Source organism: Dysidea avara, chromosome 1, assembly GCF_963678975.1.
Source record: "Dysidea avara chromosome 1, odDysAvar1.4, whole genome shotgun sequence".
NCBI lineage: Eukaryota > Metazoa > Porifera > Demospongiae > Dictyoceratida > Dysideidae > Dysidea > Dysidea avara.
The window spans coordinates 50712456-50729509 of record NC_089272.1 but is presented as its reverse complement, the minus strand read 5'-3'; the positions used below and the strand labels follow the sequence as shown (position 1 = coordinate 50729509).

At 36.3% G+C, this 17054-nt stretch overlaps 3 protein-coding genes across 3 annotated transcripts; 2 read left to right on the top strand and 1 right to left on the bottom strand.

The window, feature by feature from the left end:
- Positions 1 to 2120: 2120 nt before the first annotated feature.
- On the top strand, positions 2121 to 5127 carry LOC136247319 (probable outer membrane protein pmp6). Its single transcript, XM_066038941.1, has 2 exons — positions 2121 to 2681; positions 2878 to 5127. The coding sequence occupies exons 1-2, from the start codon at positions 2121 to 2123 to the stop codon at positions 5125 to 5127; spliced, it is 2811 nt and encodes a 936-aa protein (XP_065895013.1).
- Positions 5128 to 6924: 1797 nt separating this feature from the next.
- LOC136268044 (uncharacterized) lies at positions 6925 to 10154 on the top strand. Its single transcript, XM_066063282.1, has 2 exons — positions 6925 to 9326; positions 9875 to 10154. The coding sequence occupies exons 1-2, from the start codon at positions 8425 to 8427 to the stop codon at positions 9948 to 9950; spliced, it is 978 nt and encodes a 325-aa protein (XP_065919354.1). The 5' UTR covers positions 6925 to 8424; the 3' UTR covers positions 9951 to 10154.
- A 3222-nt stretch (positions 10155 to 13376) lies between these two features.
- On the bottom strand, positions 13377 to 16987 carry LOC136268096 (uncharacterized). The gene is made up of 2 exons (XM_066063329.1): positions 16828 to 16987; positions 13377 to 13956 (listed from the first exon to the last, which is right to left on the bottom strand). The coding sequence occupies exons 1-2, from the start codon at positions 16865 to 16867 to the stop codon at positions 13667 to 13669; spliced, it is 330 nt and encodes a 109-aa protein (XP_065919401.1). The 5' UTR covers positions 16868 to 16987; the 3' UTR covers positions 13377 to 13666.
- Between the last annotated feature and the right edge of the window lie 67 nt (positions 16988 to 17054).

Genomic DNA, 17054 nt, shown 5'->3' with positions numbered 1-17054 from the left:
TACCAAGAGAATTCTTGCTAGTACTTGCCACAATACAGCTATAGCTAGTTAGACTTATTTTCATACTCTCAAGGGCCTTATACTCTCTGCAATTTGCTAACTTAGCTAACTCAACATAGCTATTTTGGCAACTCTCCTCTTCAGATGTAGCTGCATACAGTTGTCCTGGCTTTGTCACGCGATCGGTCCTCGATATTTGGTTATAGTTAGCTAATCGACAGATGAAATACGAGTTATCCACCCATCGTATGGAACATTCAGTTGACCTCAAACACACGAGATTATTAATCAACACGTGCCTGTTTTACTTGCTAATAACGAGTTCTTATCCACCCGTCGTCTGGAACAGTCAGTTGAACAGGGGGTGACACACAGACGCTCACTGTAGGTAGATCTGTGACCGCGGTCAAAGTCTAAGTCAAAGGTCAAGGCTACAAAATTCGGCGTGCCAAGTCAACGGCCAAGGGTGAAAATTACCAACCCACAATCGAAAAGTACTGAAATATCGTCGTTAAGTCACCAGTCGAAGATTGAAAAAGGTTCTTAGTCACAGGTCAATGCGAAATTTCGGATGGTCAAGACTTTGACCGCGGTAGCAGACCTACCTACAGTGAGTGCCAGTGTGCCAACCCCTTGAACTCAAACCACAGGTAATATACCGAGTAATATACCCCAATTTTCCAAGTCCGCAACTCCCTTGAAAATTGTCGTAAAGTTCCTGTATACTTCCGTATCAGCGTCACGTATGCTACGTCAGCATCCTATGAGACGAAAAATTATAACTCGGAAAAGAATCCCGCACATGTCCGTCAAGTTTTTAAGATTGTTGACAGGATTTCTCCTCCTTATTTACATGGAGTTTTTTCGTTTGCTGTAGATGTCACTGGTCGCTCTGGTAGAAACGTACACAGGTTATATGTTCCCAGTGCCGGTTCGAAATAACTTTGGCAAGTGGTCATTGGCCTACAGGGGCACAGCCATCTGGAACAGATTAGCTACCACCAGCACTTTATGGTGCTAAAACTGTGTCCTGTATTGCATGTTGTAACTTCGTTTTGTGTATGTATGTATGTACTGTAAGTTACTCGTAATATTGTATTTTTGTTCTAAAGGCATAGCTGAAAAACAGCCTTTTTGGCTGATGCTATTTTCCCTGATTAAATAAAATTTAAAAATAAATAATACTACGTATCACGTGATACTACTAGTCCGGATATCTAGGATTGTAAATGTTCTGAAATCCTGCCATAAATTGCTTGAAATTTTGCCAAATCACAAATATTTGAAATCAACTAGTCTAGAGTTCATAGAATGAAATACCTTAGCACAACTTACACAGCAAAGCAATGGGTTAAGAAACGCAAACGAATACACCATGCCAACTAATCAGCGTGTGCCTGTTCTACTTTGCCAGCACAGAAAGTCTATCTAAATTATTAGCAGGAGGCCTTGAATAAATGAAAGTCTTGCATTGTCAGCAAAAAGAACTGGGGACAAAGAAAAGTCCATGATGCACGTATTGTACATACTGCGGTTGGTGAAAAGGCCCACCTCAGGATGAAGCAATGTCAAACAGTGAAGAAATCAAGCCTGTAGCTATATCCAATGTCGAGTTACGCTTGGCTGAAGACATCAATTAGTCAGAATAAACTTCTGTCATGCATAAAAATTCCATAGAAACTTTTATTGGAAGGATTTGGGGTTGGTCTGAAGACATATTTGAGCTTGGCTGTGCCTAACCAATGCTGCCAAGTTGTCACAAAGAGGAAATTGAGGCTGGTTTTAGGATGATTTTTTTGGTTAGAAAAGCCCAGTTCTGCATGATCCCTATTACCATACTCAAGAGTATACCATGCAATCAGCACATAAAACAGTATAATAAATTACTTGTACATGAGTAACAGCAGTGTGTATCTAGTATAATACAATGTACTGTACATACATACATATAGTCCTGTGAAAAAGAGCATTTTAAAATTAATTGTATGGTATACCAATGAAATAGTATACATGTCTAATAGAGGTGGCTATCATTACCTGGCAGGTTTGTAAACAATATAAATATTCTGGAATCGGCATATATACCATCATTAGTTATATAGCTGTGATAATTAAGAAGCATGATGTTTACAAGCTTGATTATCTTTCTGCTACTATTGCTATTGCTTCCTTGGAATGTTTATGGAGTCACAGGCAGTGATGAGAATGAAATTCCATGTTGTTATAGTGGAAACCATTCAATTGTTGATATACTGAATAATGTCACTAATAATACTATTATCAACATATCTACTGATGTTGTGTTGTCTTCAAATGTGATACGTGAAGGTCTCAACAACATTACAATAATTGGACAGGGAAATCCCACTGTGAAGTGTAGTGGTATTGGATCAGTGAAGTTTGTATCCTGCAATAATGTCACCATTGAAGGCATCAGTTGGAAGAGGTGTGGTTTTAAAACACAAGATGAGGCATACACCAATTCAGGAATTGCATTTTATAGTTCATCCAGCATTGCAATCCAAAACTGTTCCTTTCACCACTCAACAGGACAAGCTGTTGTACTGTTAAAAGTGTCAGGAAATGTGTACATTACCAATTGTCTATTTACACATAATAAATACTACAATCATCATGGAGCAGCTATTTACTATACATCTAGCCTTGAACAGAGTACTCAGGTACAGTTGGTAATCAATAAATTGTGATTTCACTTTTAATGGACCAGCTGAAAGTGTTGTTTACATTGATAATTCAAATAATAAAGTTAATGGTCATAATACTATGCTGCATAGTTCTACATTTATCCAAACTCAAGGAGTACCCATTTACATTTCACACACCAGTCTAATTCTTAATAACAGTGTATCATTCAAGGATAATAAAGCCACTAATGGTGGAGGTATTTATAGCACTAACTCTGTTATCAAATTTGATGACAATTGCAAGACTAGATTTTACTGTAATTCAGTTAACATTTATGGTGGAGCCATCTATCTAACCTACTCCAAGATATTCTTCAGAATGAATGCAGCAGTGATTTTTACAAATAACTCAGCAAAAAGTGGTGGTGCTGTATTCTTTGAGCAAAGATCACTCATCTCATTTGAAGATCAGTCAATAGTAACATTTAATAATAACGGAGCCATTGAAGGAGGAGCAGTAATTGCTAAGAGGACTACCATCTGGATCAATGGAAACTCAACAGTAACATTTAGTAACAATAATGGATGGTGTGGAGGAGCTGTATATGTATGGGATAATTCTGCCATGACATTTGGTGAAAATTCAACAGTAACATTTACTGGAAATGGTGCCACGAATGAGGGAGGAGCAATATTTGCAGTTAGTTCTACCATCACATTTTATAAAAGCTCAACAGTAAAATTTACTGAAAATAGTGCCACTATTTTGGGAGGAGCAGTTTATGCAATTAGTTCTCCTATCACATTTCATGGAAAGTCGAAAGTTACAATTGGTAGAAATCATGCTGCAGATGGTGGAGCCATATTGCAAAATGATAGTCCTATGTCATTCAATGAACACTGCACAATAACATTCAATAACAATACTGCCATGAAAAAAAGTGGTGGTGCCATACATTCTATTGGACAGAAAAGCAGTATATCATTTTTTGAACACTCAATTGTTGAGTTTATTGGTAACAGAGCTCATTCTGTAGGAGGAGCAATAGATCATAGAAGTAATTCCGATGTACTCATTTATGAAAATGCAAGTATATTATTCCATAGCAATGCTGCTAGATCTGGAGGAGCTATTTCTAAGTATGGTGGTTCTATTTTGTTTGACGGATGTTCAAAAGTAACATTTAAAGAAAACAAGGCCACTGATAAAGGAGGTGCTGTAGACCACTATGATTGTAGATTATTATTAAGTGGTAACATAGTGATGATGTTTAGTGACAACAGCGGCGTTTATGGCGGAGGAGCTATATACTCTGCTTCTGGAGATAACTGCTACACAGCATTTCATGGAAACTCAACCGTGTCATTCTTTAACAACAGTGCCAGTCATGGTGCCGGAGGAGCAATATTGTCTGATCCAAATAAAAGAATGTTGTTTGATGAGGGCACCAAAGTTGTATTTGCAAATAATAAAGCTGTAGATGGAGGAGCTATACATTTAGCTGAAACTTCTTCACTTGTTACATTTACAGGAAGTGCTGTCGCAGACTTTTGCAACAATACAGCTTCACTGAGTGGAGGTGCCATTTCATTGCCTAAAAGCTCTAATATCTGGTTCACTGCAGGATCTACAATACATTTTAACAACAACTTAGCCGGGCAACATGGCGGAGCTATATTTTCTGATATCAAAACTAGTATAACATTTAATGAAACTTGTTTAGTTATGTTCACAAGCAATACAGCATTACAAGGTGGAGCTGTATATCATTCTGTATGGTCAGATCTTACAATTAAAGATAAGGCTGCTGTTAATTTTTACAACAATGAAGCTTCTTTGAGTGGAGGTGCCATTTCATCACTTGACAACTCTAATATCTGGTTTACAGGAGAATCCACAATATATTTTAACAACAACCTAGCCAGGCAACATGGTGGAGCTATATATTTGTTTGATAGAAGTGCAATAATATTTCTAAAAAGCTCTAGTGTAACTTATAATAATAATATAGCATTACAAGGTGGAGCTGTATATCATTCTGTATGGTCAGTTCTTACAATTAAAGATAAGGCTGCTGTTAATTTTTACAACAATAAAGCTTCTTTGAGTGGAGGTGCCATTTCATCACTTGACAACTCTAATATCTGGTTTACAGGAGAATCCACAATATATTTTAACAACAACCTAGCCAGGCAACATGGTGGAGCTATATATTTGTTTGATAGAAGTGCAATAATATTTCTAAAAAGCTCTAGTGTAACTTATAATAATAATACAGCATTACAAGGTGGAGCTGTATATCATTCTGTATGGTCAGTTCTTACAATTAAAGATAAGGCTGCTATTAATTTTTACAACAATAGAGCTTCTTTGAGTGGAGGTGCCATTTCATCACTTGACAACTCTAATCTCTGGTTTACAGGAGAATCCACAATATATTTTAACAACAACCTAGCCAGGCAACATGGTGGAGCTATATAAATAATAGTTAGACGTCAAGAACCAGGGTTCTACGGGATTTAGAAAACTCGAAGGCCCTGGGCTGTAGCGCCTGAGCGCAGCAAGGGCGCTACTAAGGGCCTGAGGGTTTTCTAAATCCCGTAGAACCCAGTGGTTCTTGACGTCTAACTTATTTAGACTACAACTCGTTATTGTACCTTGAGTTGACAGCTGCTTGTAAATAGGAAATGTATGGCTAATTACTAGAAACAAGCCCTCTACACCTCCCGACATGGCGGGACCTCAGCGTGGCTGTTGCTACCCGTTTAAACGCCCATGCGTTGCCAATGTTACAGGCGCGTGCTATGTATCGAAGTACTGGACTCAGCGAGTGGACTACAACTCATTGTTGCTGTTGTTGTGCCTCGACAGCTGCTTGTAAGCAAGTAATGTAGTGTTGATTAGTACAAACAAGCCAATTACACCTCCCTCTAATTCAGTACGGCTGTTACTAGCCATTTAAATGCCCATGCGTTGCCAATGTTACAGGCGCGTAATTATCGTGTTTCGTATCGCCTCAGAGCGTGGTCTCTATTGGACATGACCGTGGCTCTACGAGATTTAGAGACCACGTTTTCAGCCAATCAAATTTCAGTATCAAACTTGTTGTAGTCTAATTGTTTGATAGAAGTGCAATAATATTTCTAAAAAGCTCTAGTGTAACTTATAATAACAATACAGCATTACAAGGTGGAGCTGTATATCATTCTGTATGGTCAGATCTTACAATTAAAGATAAGGCTGCTGTTAATTTTTACAACAATAAAGCTTTTTTGAGTGGAGGTGCCATTTCATCACTTGACAACTCTAATATCTGGTTTACAGGAGAATCCACAATATATTTTAACAGCAACCTAGCCAGGCAACATGGTGGAGCTATATATTTGTTTGATAGAAGTGCAATAATATTTCTAAAAAGCTCTAGTGTAACTTATAATAATAATACAGCATTACAAGGTGGAGCTGTATATCATTCTGTACGGTCAGTTCTTGCAATTAAAGATAAGGCTGCTGTTAATTTTTACAACAATAAAGCTTCTTTGAGTGGAGGTGCCATTTCATCACTTGACAACTCTAATATCTGGTTTACAGGAGAATCCACAATATATTTTAACAACAACCTAGCCAGGCAACATGGTGGAGCTATATACTCTGTTATCAATACTACGATAATATTCAATGACAATTGTTCCATTATTTTCACAAGCAATATAGCAATGCAACAAGGAGGAGCTATATATTTGCTTGATAAAGGTATGTCAATATTTGAAGACTGCTGTAATGTAACTTATTATAATAATAAAGCTTTACAACAAGGTGGAGCTATATATTTTGCACTGCAATCAAATATTTTATTCAAAGGACACTCTATCATTGCATTCAAGAATAACAAAGCAATTTTAAGTGGAGGAGCTTTGTACACCTTCAGTAACAACCCTCTTTATTTTGAAGAAAATTGTACAATATCGTTTTATTATAACTTGGTTAGTAAAGATGGTGGAGCTATTCATTTTGTTAACACTACTTTATACTTTAGTGGAAGCTCTTCTGTTACCTTCACAAGTAATACAGCCTTGCAACAAGGTGGAGCTTTAAATTTATTTCATAAATCGGCTGTGATATTTCAAGATGAATCTGATGTGACTTTTACTCGCAACAAAGCCATTCAACTTGGAGGAGCTGTATATGTACATGATAATACCAGTATTAGCTTTGTAGGAAACACCAAAGTTTTTTTTCATTGCAATATGGCAGAAAGTGATGGTGGAGCATTGTATTCTAATGACCATTGTAACATTACAATAAGACAATACTCTGAAGTGACATTTGTTAAAAATAGTGCTACGCAGTATGGTGGAGCAATGTATTGTGATCGTCACTCTGATGTTACACTAGAAGGAGACATTCCAGTGACATTTACAAGTAATACTGCTAAACATGGTGGAGCTGTTTATATATCACAGTCCATCTTAAAATTTGTGAATAATTCTGCGGTGATGTTGAACAATAACAGAGCAGTGGAGAATGGAGGAGCTATGTACTTTAGTGACAACTTTACTGTAATATTTGATTATGGTTCTTTGGTTAGATTTGTTCATAATACAGCTAATCGATATGGTGGAGCTTTATACAGTGAAGTAAATCATGAGGGGCTCAGTAAACTAATACTGAACTCTACAGGAATTACCTTTACCAACAACGGAGCACTAATCGGTAACTCTGTTTACTTAGATATTCCAACATCTTGTGATGAGGTATGCTTGAGTAACATAGTAGTATTTGAAACTTTAACAAATGATACACTTGTTCAACACATTCACACTCCTCCTAGTGAACTAGTATTAGGTGATCCAGCTGTGTGTATTGATGATGACAATGTCACTAATTGTGGAACATATTATGTAAACAACATAATGCTTGGTCAAGAAATTATCATTGATGCCTGTGTACGGGACTATTATAATCAACCTACTGTTGAGACACAATTTGTGGTAGATAGTAATGATGAAAATCACTTCATTAATGGATCAAATAGTGTGTTAATATCATGTACTAATGGGTTACAAGGAATCTGTATAACAGGATCTAAATTTTCTGATGTAACAAATTGCACAATGAATCTTACTTCTCATGCTGGTAGTCAGTCTGCCTTGAAAACAATTTCTATAGAACTCATAACTGAACTATCACCATGTCACCCTGGTTTCTATTATGATGACAGAGCGCTTAGATGTGCATGCTATAATGATAATCATGTCATCACTTGCTCTGATAGTACATCATTTATCAGGAGAGGTTATTGGTTTGGAGTAGTCAGTGATACATCAACAGTGACGGTTTGTCCCAATGGATACTGCAACTTCACTTGTTGTGAAGCCTCTAATAGATTTTATGAACTCTCACCAGTGAGAATGAATCAGTGTAGTTCACACAGATCTGGTACTGCTTGTGGTAGTTGTGAAGAAGGCTATACTCTCTCATTTGATTCTGTACAATGTGTAAGTGTTAACAAGTGTACAACTGAACAGACAGCATTGGTAGTTACATTATCAATAATATTCTGGATAGTCATAGTTATGCTAGTGTTTATTATGACATACTATCATGTTGGAATTGGTTATTTGTATGCTATTACATACTGTAACAGTATGCTGGATATTTTGCTGAGTCAAAATTTATACCAATCAGAAGGATTGTTTGCGACAGTTTCCACTATGTCCAGTCTTGTGAAAATCACTCCACAATTTCTAGGACAGCTTAATTTGCTTAGTAAAGAATATGAGTGGAATTGACCAACAATTTATTCATTATGTGCACCCCCTAGCTGTCTCAGTTATAATAGTAACAATCTGTCAATCAGCAAGAATGTCTCACAAGTTTTCATCGTTTATCAGTAGAAATATTATCCGCACTGTATGTTTCCTTTTGCTGTTGTCATATACTTCTGTGGCTACAACTTCACTACTACTGTTGAGATCACTGACATTTGATAATGTGGATAAGGTTTACACTTACCTATCGCCTATAATACAATACTGTCATGGTCGTCATCTACCATATTTTATTGTAGCAGTATTATGTACATTAGTTATTGTGATTGGTCTACCACTTGTATTGCTCCTAGAGCCATTCCTTAACCACAAGATCAACTTCACCAGGGTGAAGCCATTACTGGATCAGTTTCAAGGATGTTACAACGATAGGTATCGTTACTTTGCAGCTTATTACATGATTTGTCGTCTAGTTATTATAGTAATAATTATTGCAGTTCCATCCAATCAAGATTTGCTTCATTTTTTACTGATCTTTGCTTGTGGTATTTTGGCTTTTATACCAACATTATTAAAACCTTATGGACACAAGATCTTGAATATTTTTGATGGGTTGATTTTACGGTTAGTAGTCCTGGCTACACTGATACCACTTGCTGACAATGTTAGTCAACAATTATCAACAGCTACTATTATTATTGTAATGGTTCTACCATTGATCTTCTTCATTGCTATGGAACTGATAGTACACAAAGAGATCATCAAGACTGTTACTACGAAGATGATTGCAACTTTTAAGACTGCACCAGTTACTACCACTAATGACACGGATAATAATGAGGTACCGATGGGTGATATTGGTATGATTATTGATGATAATATGAGGAAGAATGCTACTATCTGTGAAATGTACGTATGCACTAGTTGTTAAAGTGAGCTGTTCATGCAAGCACTCGATTTGTATGCAATTACAGTGTTATAGGTATAATATTATGTTCTTACTGCAATTATGCCAGTTTAACAGCATGAATGATAGTGTTCTAATGGCATGCAAGCTAAAATTGTTTGTATTTCACTATAATACTATAGATGCCTGACTTCTAAATTGGATTAAACGTAATAGTTTTACACTGATATTACTGTAGTTGGCATTTGTGTTTTTCTAGTCTGGTTAGCTTAAAGTACATTCAGTTTTGTGGAAGTCCATGCAAAGTTAAAATGTATATTCTCAATGTTTAACTTTGTGACATTTCCTGATCATTACATCTATGGTCAATATTTCACTAACAAATCAATCATATTTCGATAGAAGTAAAGTAATAATGTCACTTGTTTAAGATACTGATTATAACTATTCATGTCTTTATTGCCTAATATTCCTGTATATGTTACAATTTTGCTATAAACAACAGTAATCGGTTTCCAGTGTGTGTATTATGTTGTTGTTCATATAACAGTCCTTCAAACACAAGAGATCGTGCTATTCACTACCAGGAATCTTTCATGGAGGTGATGGATCAGATAAGAGATTGATGTATACACTGACAATATTAATCATGCACAGTACACATTATTCATGCATATTATTTAATAAACTACCATTTATACTCCAGTGAACTTGTAGAAATAGAATAAGCATTGCTGTATATTAGTTTTTGTTTTGATTATGTATACTTGAAATTCTGTAATGAAGGCCAGCATTTCGTTAATATTATCATACTTGATAGGTTGGCACTTTATATATGTCCATCAATAAAGACTTCAAATGCTATAATGTTGAGAACTCATAGCTGTAGAAGTTCACCATAGTATCATAAACATGTTTTAATTGTATAATCACAGTGCATAAAGTTTGGAAACAGGAAACTTTAGCTTTGCTGCGTAGGATTTTGGTGAAAAAATTGGAAAATTTGTAACTAAGTAGCCCATACAAATTTCTGTTGGATGAATTTTTTAATTTGGTGAAACAGCACTCACTCACTAAATTCACTCTAGATAAAGTTTCCTGTTATATGGTACATGATATAATGCTAGTATTTTTCCTTCAGCTTCATTAAATAATACCCTTTTATGGAGTACTACGTTTTCTAAAATAGCCAAGCTGTGAAAAAAGGTGTGTGTAAGATATGAAATCCAATGTGGCAGCCAAGAAATGGTTGTGATGGGAGGTAAGCGACAAGGTCAATTTGTGTTACATTCTTTAAGTTTTATAAAGAGAGACATATAGTGTAGCTGCAGAGACATCTTGTAACATAGCTTAATGTGATTCGTAACTTACAATTCGGAGCTTTCCCCAGTAAAATAAAGTAGAGTAGTACAACTGTCAAGTTGCTATCAACATCAAAGTAAGTTTTTTGATTATATACGTTCTTTTTACCACATCAAAATGTCTCTACCTCTCTTTATTATAGGAAGCCCCTGCAGTCGATACAAGTAAATTCTTGTTCGTAGCTGAGCTTTCTACACAGTATAACTTATATTACCTAGCTAAACTCTCTACAGGTGACTTATGTTGCTGACTCTCTTTAGAGTGACTTTTTACCTGTAAAGAGTTCAAGTCACCTTGTAATTGCAGAGAGTTCAGCTACAATATAAGTTACCTTGTAGAGAGGTCAACTATAACTACAACTACTAACACACTATATAATAATCCCAAAACATCATCATCGATGCTGGTTAGGGAGGATTATTTTTGAATTGCATTCCCATAAGGTAACTGACAGTTGCCAGAGCAACCAAGTGCCGCTAAGATGATAATCTGGTTCATAATGTAATAGGAGTCCATAAAAGCCGCACAAAATATAATCTCCACCATTTCCATTAACAGAGTCAAACTGCAAAGTCCTTGGCCTTCTCACTGGCCAGACACCACCCCAGCTTAAGAAGCAGCAGCAGAGATACTAGCAGGCTGAGTATATAGTAGTGCCCCTAAAAGAATGTCAAATTAGGCAAAAAGCTCATAAGAAAAGTCAGGATGGTATACTGTATATCACTAGGGCAGAACGGTCAGAATCTTGTTCACTGAGAATGCCTTACTTAAGTAACGTACAATAGAAACCAGCTAATCATATTGACAAATACACAAAAGTTCCATGAGCACATGGCCCAAGAGATGGTCTCCAAACTGATGCTGTGGGCCTGTGGCAGTGCCTCAAGCCAACCACCCCAGTATTGGTCCCAGAAGAATGTGAAACAACCAGCAGGCAAGCATGATCACAAAAAACAGGAGGCATGTAATATTTGCTTAAATTAATTATCATCAATGGCAGCCTGAAGATTCTTTTGGGAGAAGGTACTCTATGTGACAGAGGAGAAAGCATAAGCTATTCTCATATGTTCAATAAATAAATCAACTTACCAATGTGTGATACATGTACATTAATATCCAGTATCTGATTGTTAAAATGTTTGACTGCTCTGTTAGAGTATCTCAATTGTTTTCAGTATTTAAAGTGGCTAAATCGTAATTACTCACATTATGTCATCAATATTAGACAGATACCTGTACTATCCAGAACACCTAAAGCAACCACTATACTGTGTTAATTATAATCTATACCAAAACAGTCAAGCTGTGAAAAAGGATGTGACCACAAAAATCCAGTTATGAAATCCAAGGTGGCAACCAAGAAATGGCTGTGATGGTAGGTGATTCAGAATAGTAAAACTTTTAATAATGACACTTCAGGTTAATTTGTGCTTCCCCCTCCCAGGTTCAGTATCAAATTCACCTGAACTGCTGTTATTAAAACTTTTGCCATTAACCTACTATCACAGCCATTCCTTGGCCAGTTTGCCACTACCTTGGATTTCATATTTTCTCACCCTGAGGCCACACCCTTTTTCACAACTTGGCTGTTTTAGTATAGATATTACTTCCTTTTTGAAATTGCATACTCCAAAGCTGGTATATTTGGGACTATGTTTATGCGTACTTCTTTTTAATACAGGATTGAAGAAGAAAGCAGATTTTTTGCAATGTGGTGTATAGTTATGTATGTCCATTGAAACTTTTGTAATTATTGAAGTTTTGTACTAGGAAATTATCATATAATATATTAACTCTCTACAAGATGAATTGTTTGCATACATACGTAGCTGAACACCTTATATATAATAAAATCACAGCTGAACTCTGTACACAATGACTTGTTTGTGACTGGATTCTCTACAGGATGACTCATTTGTAGCATAATTCATATACAAATACTGCCTCCGTCTATGTTTTTGTGTTGCAACTACTACCCCAAATTGTACATAAGCTTAATGACATAGTTGTTTATAAATATTTTCTAAAGCCAGAGTTAGTATAGGTAGTGCCACTTTTGCTGCGTGGACTCTCTAAATGATGACTTATAAACAATTCTCTATGGGGTGACTTATTGTGTAGCTGAGCTCTCTATAATTATATATAATAGTGATCATCATTACATTTTTCCCCATTCCACCCGAGTGTCAATGTATGCACCTGAGTGATTCTACATTACCCGGGAGTTTGATGTCCCAGTGATGACTTATATATAAACGAATTCTCTATAGGGTGACTTGTTGTGTAGCTGAACTCTCTATAAGTTTAGTGATAATAATTAAATTTGTCTCCATTCCACCTGAGTGTCAAGTGATTCTACATTACCCGGGAGTTTGATGCCCAGTTATATCAAAGGAATTCAAACTCAATCTACTTTCTTGTGTCGGTGCTCCCTCTGACTCCCAACTTCATGAGTTTAATTTGATGTATATACATTTATGGCAGTAACAACATTAATGCTATAGATGTTAATGGGATATCATGTGGTAGTGGTGTTGGCATGATGCACATGCTGCCAATGCCACACTGACTGTATAGGCTTAGGCTAGGTTAAGTGTTTTCTTTTGTTATATATATATAGTATCAATCTAATTGTTACAAGTGATGGCCTTATATAACATGAGGTATACCGATTGGTCTGAAGTGAATATAAAGTTTCATTAACATCAATATACACTTGATATCATACATATCATTGCTCGCACCAGCGTTTCTTTAAATTGTATATATTGCAGCTCAGCTGTGCATGCTTATTGGTTTAAATAATAGCAGCAGTATTCATGATCCTAAAATCAATGCTTCCATTTTTATGACTATCACACTTGTAAACACATGCACTTAGGACAGTATAGCTATGTAGTTGTGCACTTTTCTTTTCCTAGATAATAGTCATGTCTGCTTTGGTGCCATTATTATATATGGCCTAATTATTATCTATGGCCTATTTATTAAGTCTAATTTTAATGTCATCAGCCAGATCTTTTAAATCAACTTCTCTTAATGCACCCAACAAATCCCTCCATGTTCCACGCTTTTGCTGTTGCCATTTCGCGAACATCTTGGACACACAGGATGTTATATCACCAGGATTATCTGTTTCAATTATGCCCAATGTTGTGGCTGACTTATTGAGGAGGACTCCCCCAACATCTTTCCACTTGTCTTTTCCGGCAGCAGCAATTCCAGGTTTAGCATAGCTGTTCCAATAGCGTACATTAATCCTGTCATCCACTGGTAAAATAAACAAAAAGTCATGAGTACTCCCATAGTACATACATACTGCACTAGAATAATAGCTACAGTAGTATAGTACTGTATAATAGGGATCATAAAGGTTTATGCATTCTCATAATAACCATTAACCAAAAACCAGCCTCACATTATCTATTTTAAATTCATTTTTTAGTGGAAGTTTCTGCTGAATGACTGACTGACTGACTGACTAACTGACTTGGAGCCCTAAAATTGGGTATCAGTTACATGTAACTATCAACTCATTAATAGTAGGGAAAAGATTAGGACATACATACTATAAATCCCTGTCTGCAAAAAATGTAAAAACAGTTCAGTCAGTAACTCTAACTTGTAGGGCAATCATATATTTGATATGACTGCTATATTGAACTATAACTTTTGTCATTTTAATAAATGCATATATACATTGGCATAGTAGTCTATACTTGTGCTAGATACCACCTTATTAAAATATAGTTGAATTACTGCTGCAAGACAGAAGAAGATTGCAGGCCATCAGAACAAGCTAGAAGTATTACAGTAACTGTAGCAGTACACTCAGTGCCTCAACAGGCATGTCTACCGCTTGTAATAATGATAACATCTTAAGGATTGCTGCTCCTTGACTGAAAAAAAATGGTAAGTAGAATTCAAATCACTTGAAAATGTAATGGACACAAACAATACTCTCCTCGCAGAAGTTCCTAGCAGTAATTGATTAGTAAGTATTTTCAATCTCATAATATTATCTATTTATCTGAATTTATATGCACGTGCACCTAAAAATCATAGTTGACGGTATATCACAGAGAAACCTAAACAGTAACAATAGTTGCTCACAAGTCAAAAGTACGTACTGAATGTGTAACTTATTAGCAAAGGAGGCTAAGGCACAAATACTGAGCAAATAGGCAACCTTGTATTGGTACTATCATATATTTCAAACTATGGAGTTTAATTCTATGAAAATAGATCAATACTCCCTAATAGAGAAGTCAGTGGAAGCAATAGAGCACTCAAATGCATTGTACATAGCTGCTTAGATCAACACTCTCTAGAACAGTCACTTTGTAGTGAAATACTCTAATAGAGCATTCACTGATCAAGATAGCTGTAAGAAATGTCGCGCTAACCTAACAGCATAATGTAAGTATAATGGGAACACTGAAGAGCATAATAGGTGAAATTTTGGGAAATTCCTGAAAGTATTTTTGGCAAAATTTTGAGCATATTTGACTCACGCCTAGTAGCAGTTGGATAATTTAGTGCAGTATAATTTCTTCAAGTATCAAGATTAGATCTCGAAAGTAGGTGACATCTGATGATGGCAGTCTATATACAGAACAAACAATAACTGTTGATTTTTGTACCTAAGGGTACAGGTGATTATTTCATTTTGGTTTACGTTGCAATTGATTATTTGATAGTCCATCACATTTAAGTCTTAGTAAAACCTTACCATATCCATAAGATCTTAGATCAAAGTATATCCAGTTGGAAAAAAATCTGTGGAATTGATAAGCCATGTTTCAGTTTAATGATATCACATAAACCAATTTAGAGAGCTCAGCTCTTTTAGCTAGTACACTTTAAAAATTGAGTTATTATTTCTCAGTGCACAAGAAATCTCTGCACTATTCCCCTGTGTTGTAGCAATTCCCCTCCTTGTTCATGTGGATAGTTTATAGTTGTGGAATGAGCTACATATTTGGGCCACTAGTGATTCTACGCATCAATTAACACTACCTTTTTTTCTTGTTATACAGCACTGAGAGTTTAAACCATCATTAAGAAGCTCAACATACAATTATCGAGACTGTACTGATGTGCAAAAAGCACAGCACAGGTATGACAAGGAAGAAATAAAGCTATTGTACAGTAGAACACACAATAACAAACAAGAGTTAAATACTCCAATCAGCACAATCATGTGCCAAATAGATTCGTTGAGTGCAACTGATGGCTTTATGGGCAGCATCATCACCGCAGATTGTTGAATTACTGTTTATAGGGCTCTAATGGAGTCTGAAAGATAAAGAGTACTGAGAAATAAAGCCTAGACGGTCTATCTCTGAGACTAATAGTTGGCATTCAGTCTTAAAAATATACTGGACTTGTGTTCATGAGCAGCATGAAAATATTAAATGGACATGTAAGTTCCAGTAATCAAATCTCACGCCTTTGCTCACTGCATGTATATAGATTTAATACTATATCAGGGTGATATGAGGTAGCCATACAAGGTAGATAGTTGAATGGTTGCCATAGGTGCATCACTATAGCTCTGTATAATCAGTAATATCAGCACTAAAAAAGCATCACCACAATAATCAGTTCTGGATGCCCAAACACAACAAGGCTTGGCATCATGTCTCAACTTTGCTGAAGAGTCATTCAAAATATGTGCAGATGTAAGTATAGAATTACAAAGTTGACAACTAGAACTGGTCTGAATTTATCTGTGTGTTTATACTATCTGTGAGGTATTACTAACAGAAGAGTGGGCGTGGCAGTCATAAAAAGTACTTGATCAGTGTTCAGGGAAACCATGTAGCTACGTAAGGATTGTTGTCAGTAGGGTACCGACTAGCTGCCTTGTATATGCTTTTCGGCTACTGTTGATAGCGAGGGGTTGATAGTAACTCAGGTTGCTAGCCTCAGGCATCTCATGTCAACGAAGTATGTATTGGACCAGCGCGACCAGAGTAGCTAGCTAACTATAACCTTTGTTGCTGGGAATCCAATTTACCCCACGATAAGGGAAAAGGGCAGAGTGATCTCAGATCAGTTCCCAATGGCACTGATCAACTGAGCAAGACTAATTCGGGAAACACTCAGATCCATGATACGAAACACGTACGCACTTACATCCTTGAGGGATTTTGTCATCGTCAGTCGTTCCAGCCATAGTTCTCTAGAGATAGATGAGCTGTAGTAGACACGAAGTGATTTTTTTTGTTGTCAGTACTATATTATAGTATCCGCCTTTTGAAGTGAAATGCGCATTCGTGGTCAAGTTTGTGGTTACTATTACGATTTCGTGGAATTTTGCTTTCCAATCCAAACAAGGAAGTAAACTACATCTATCAATAGCT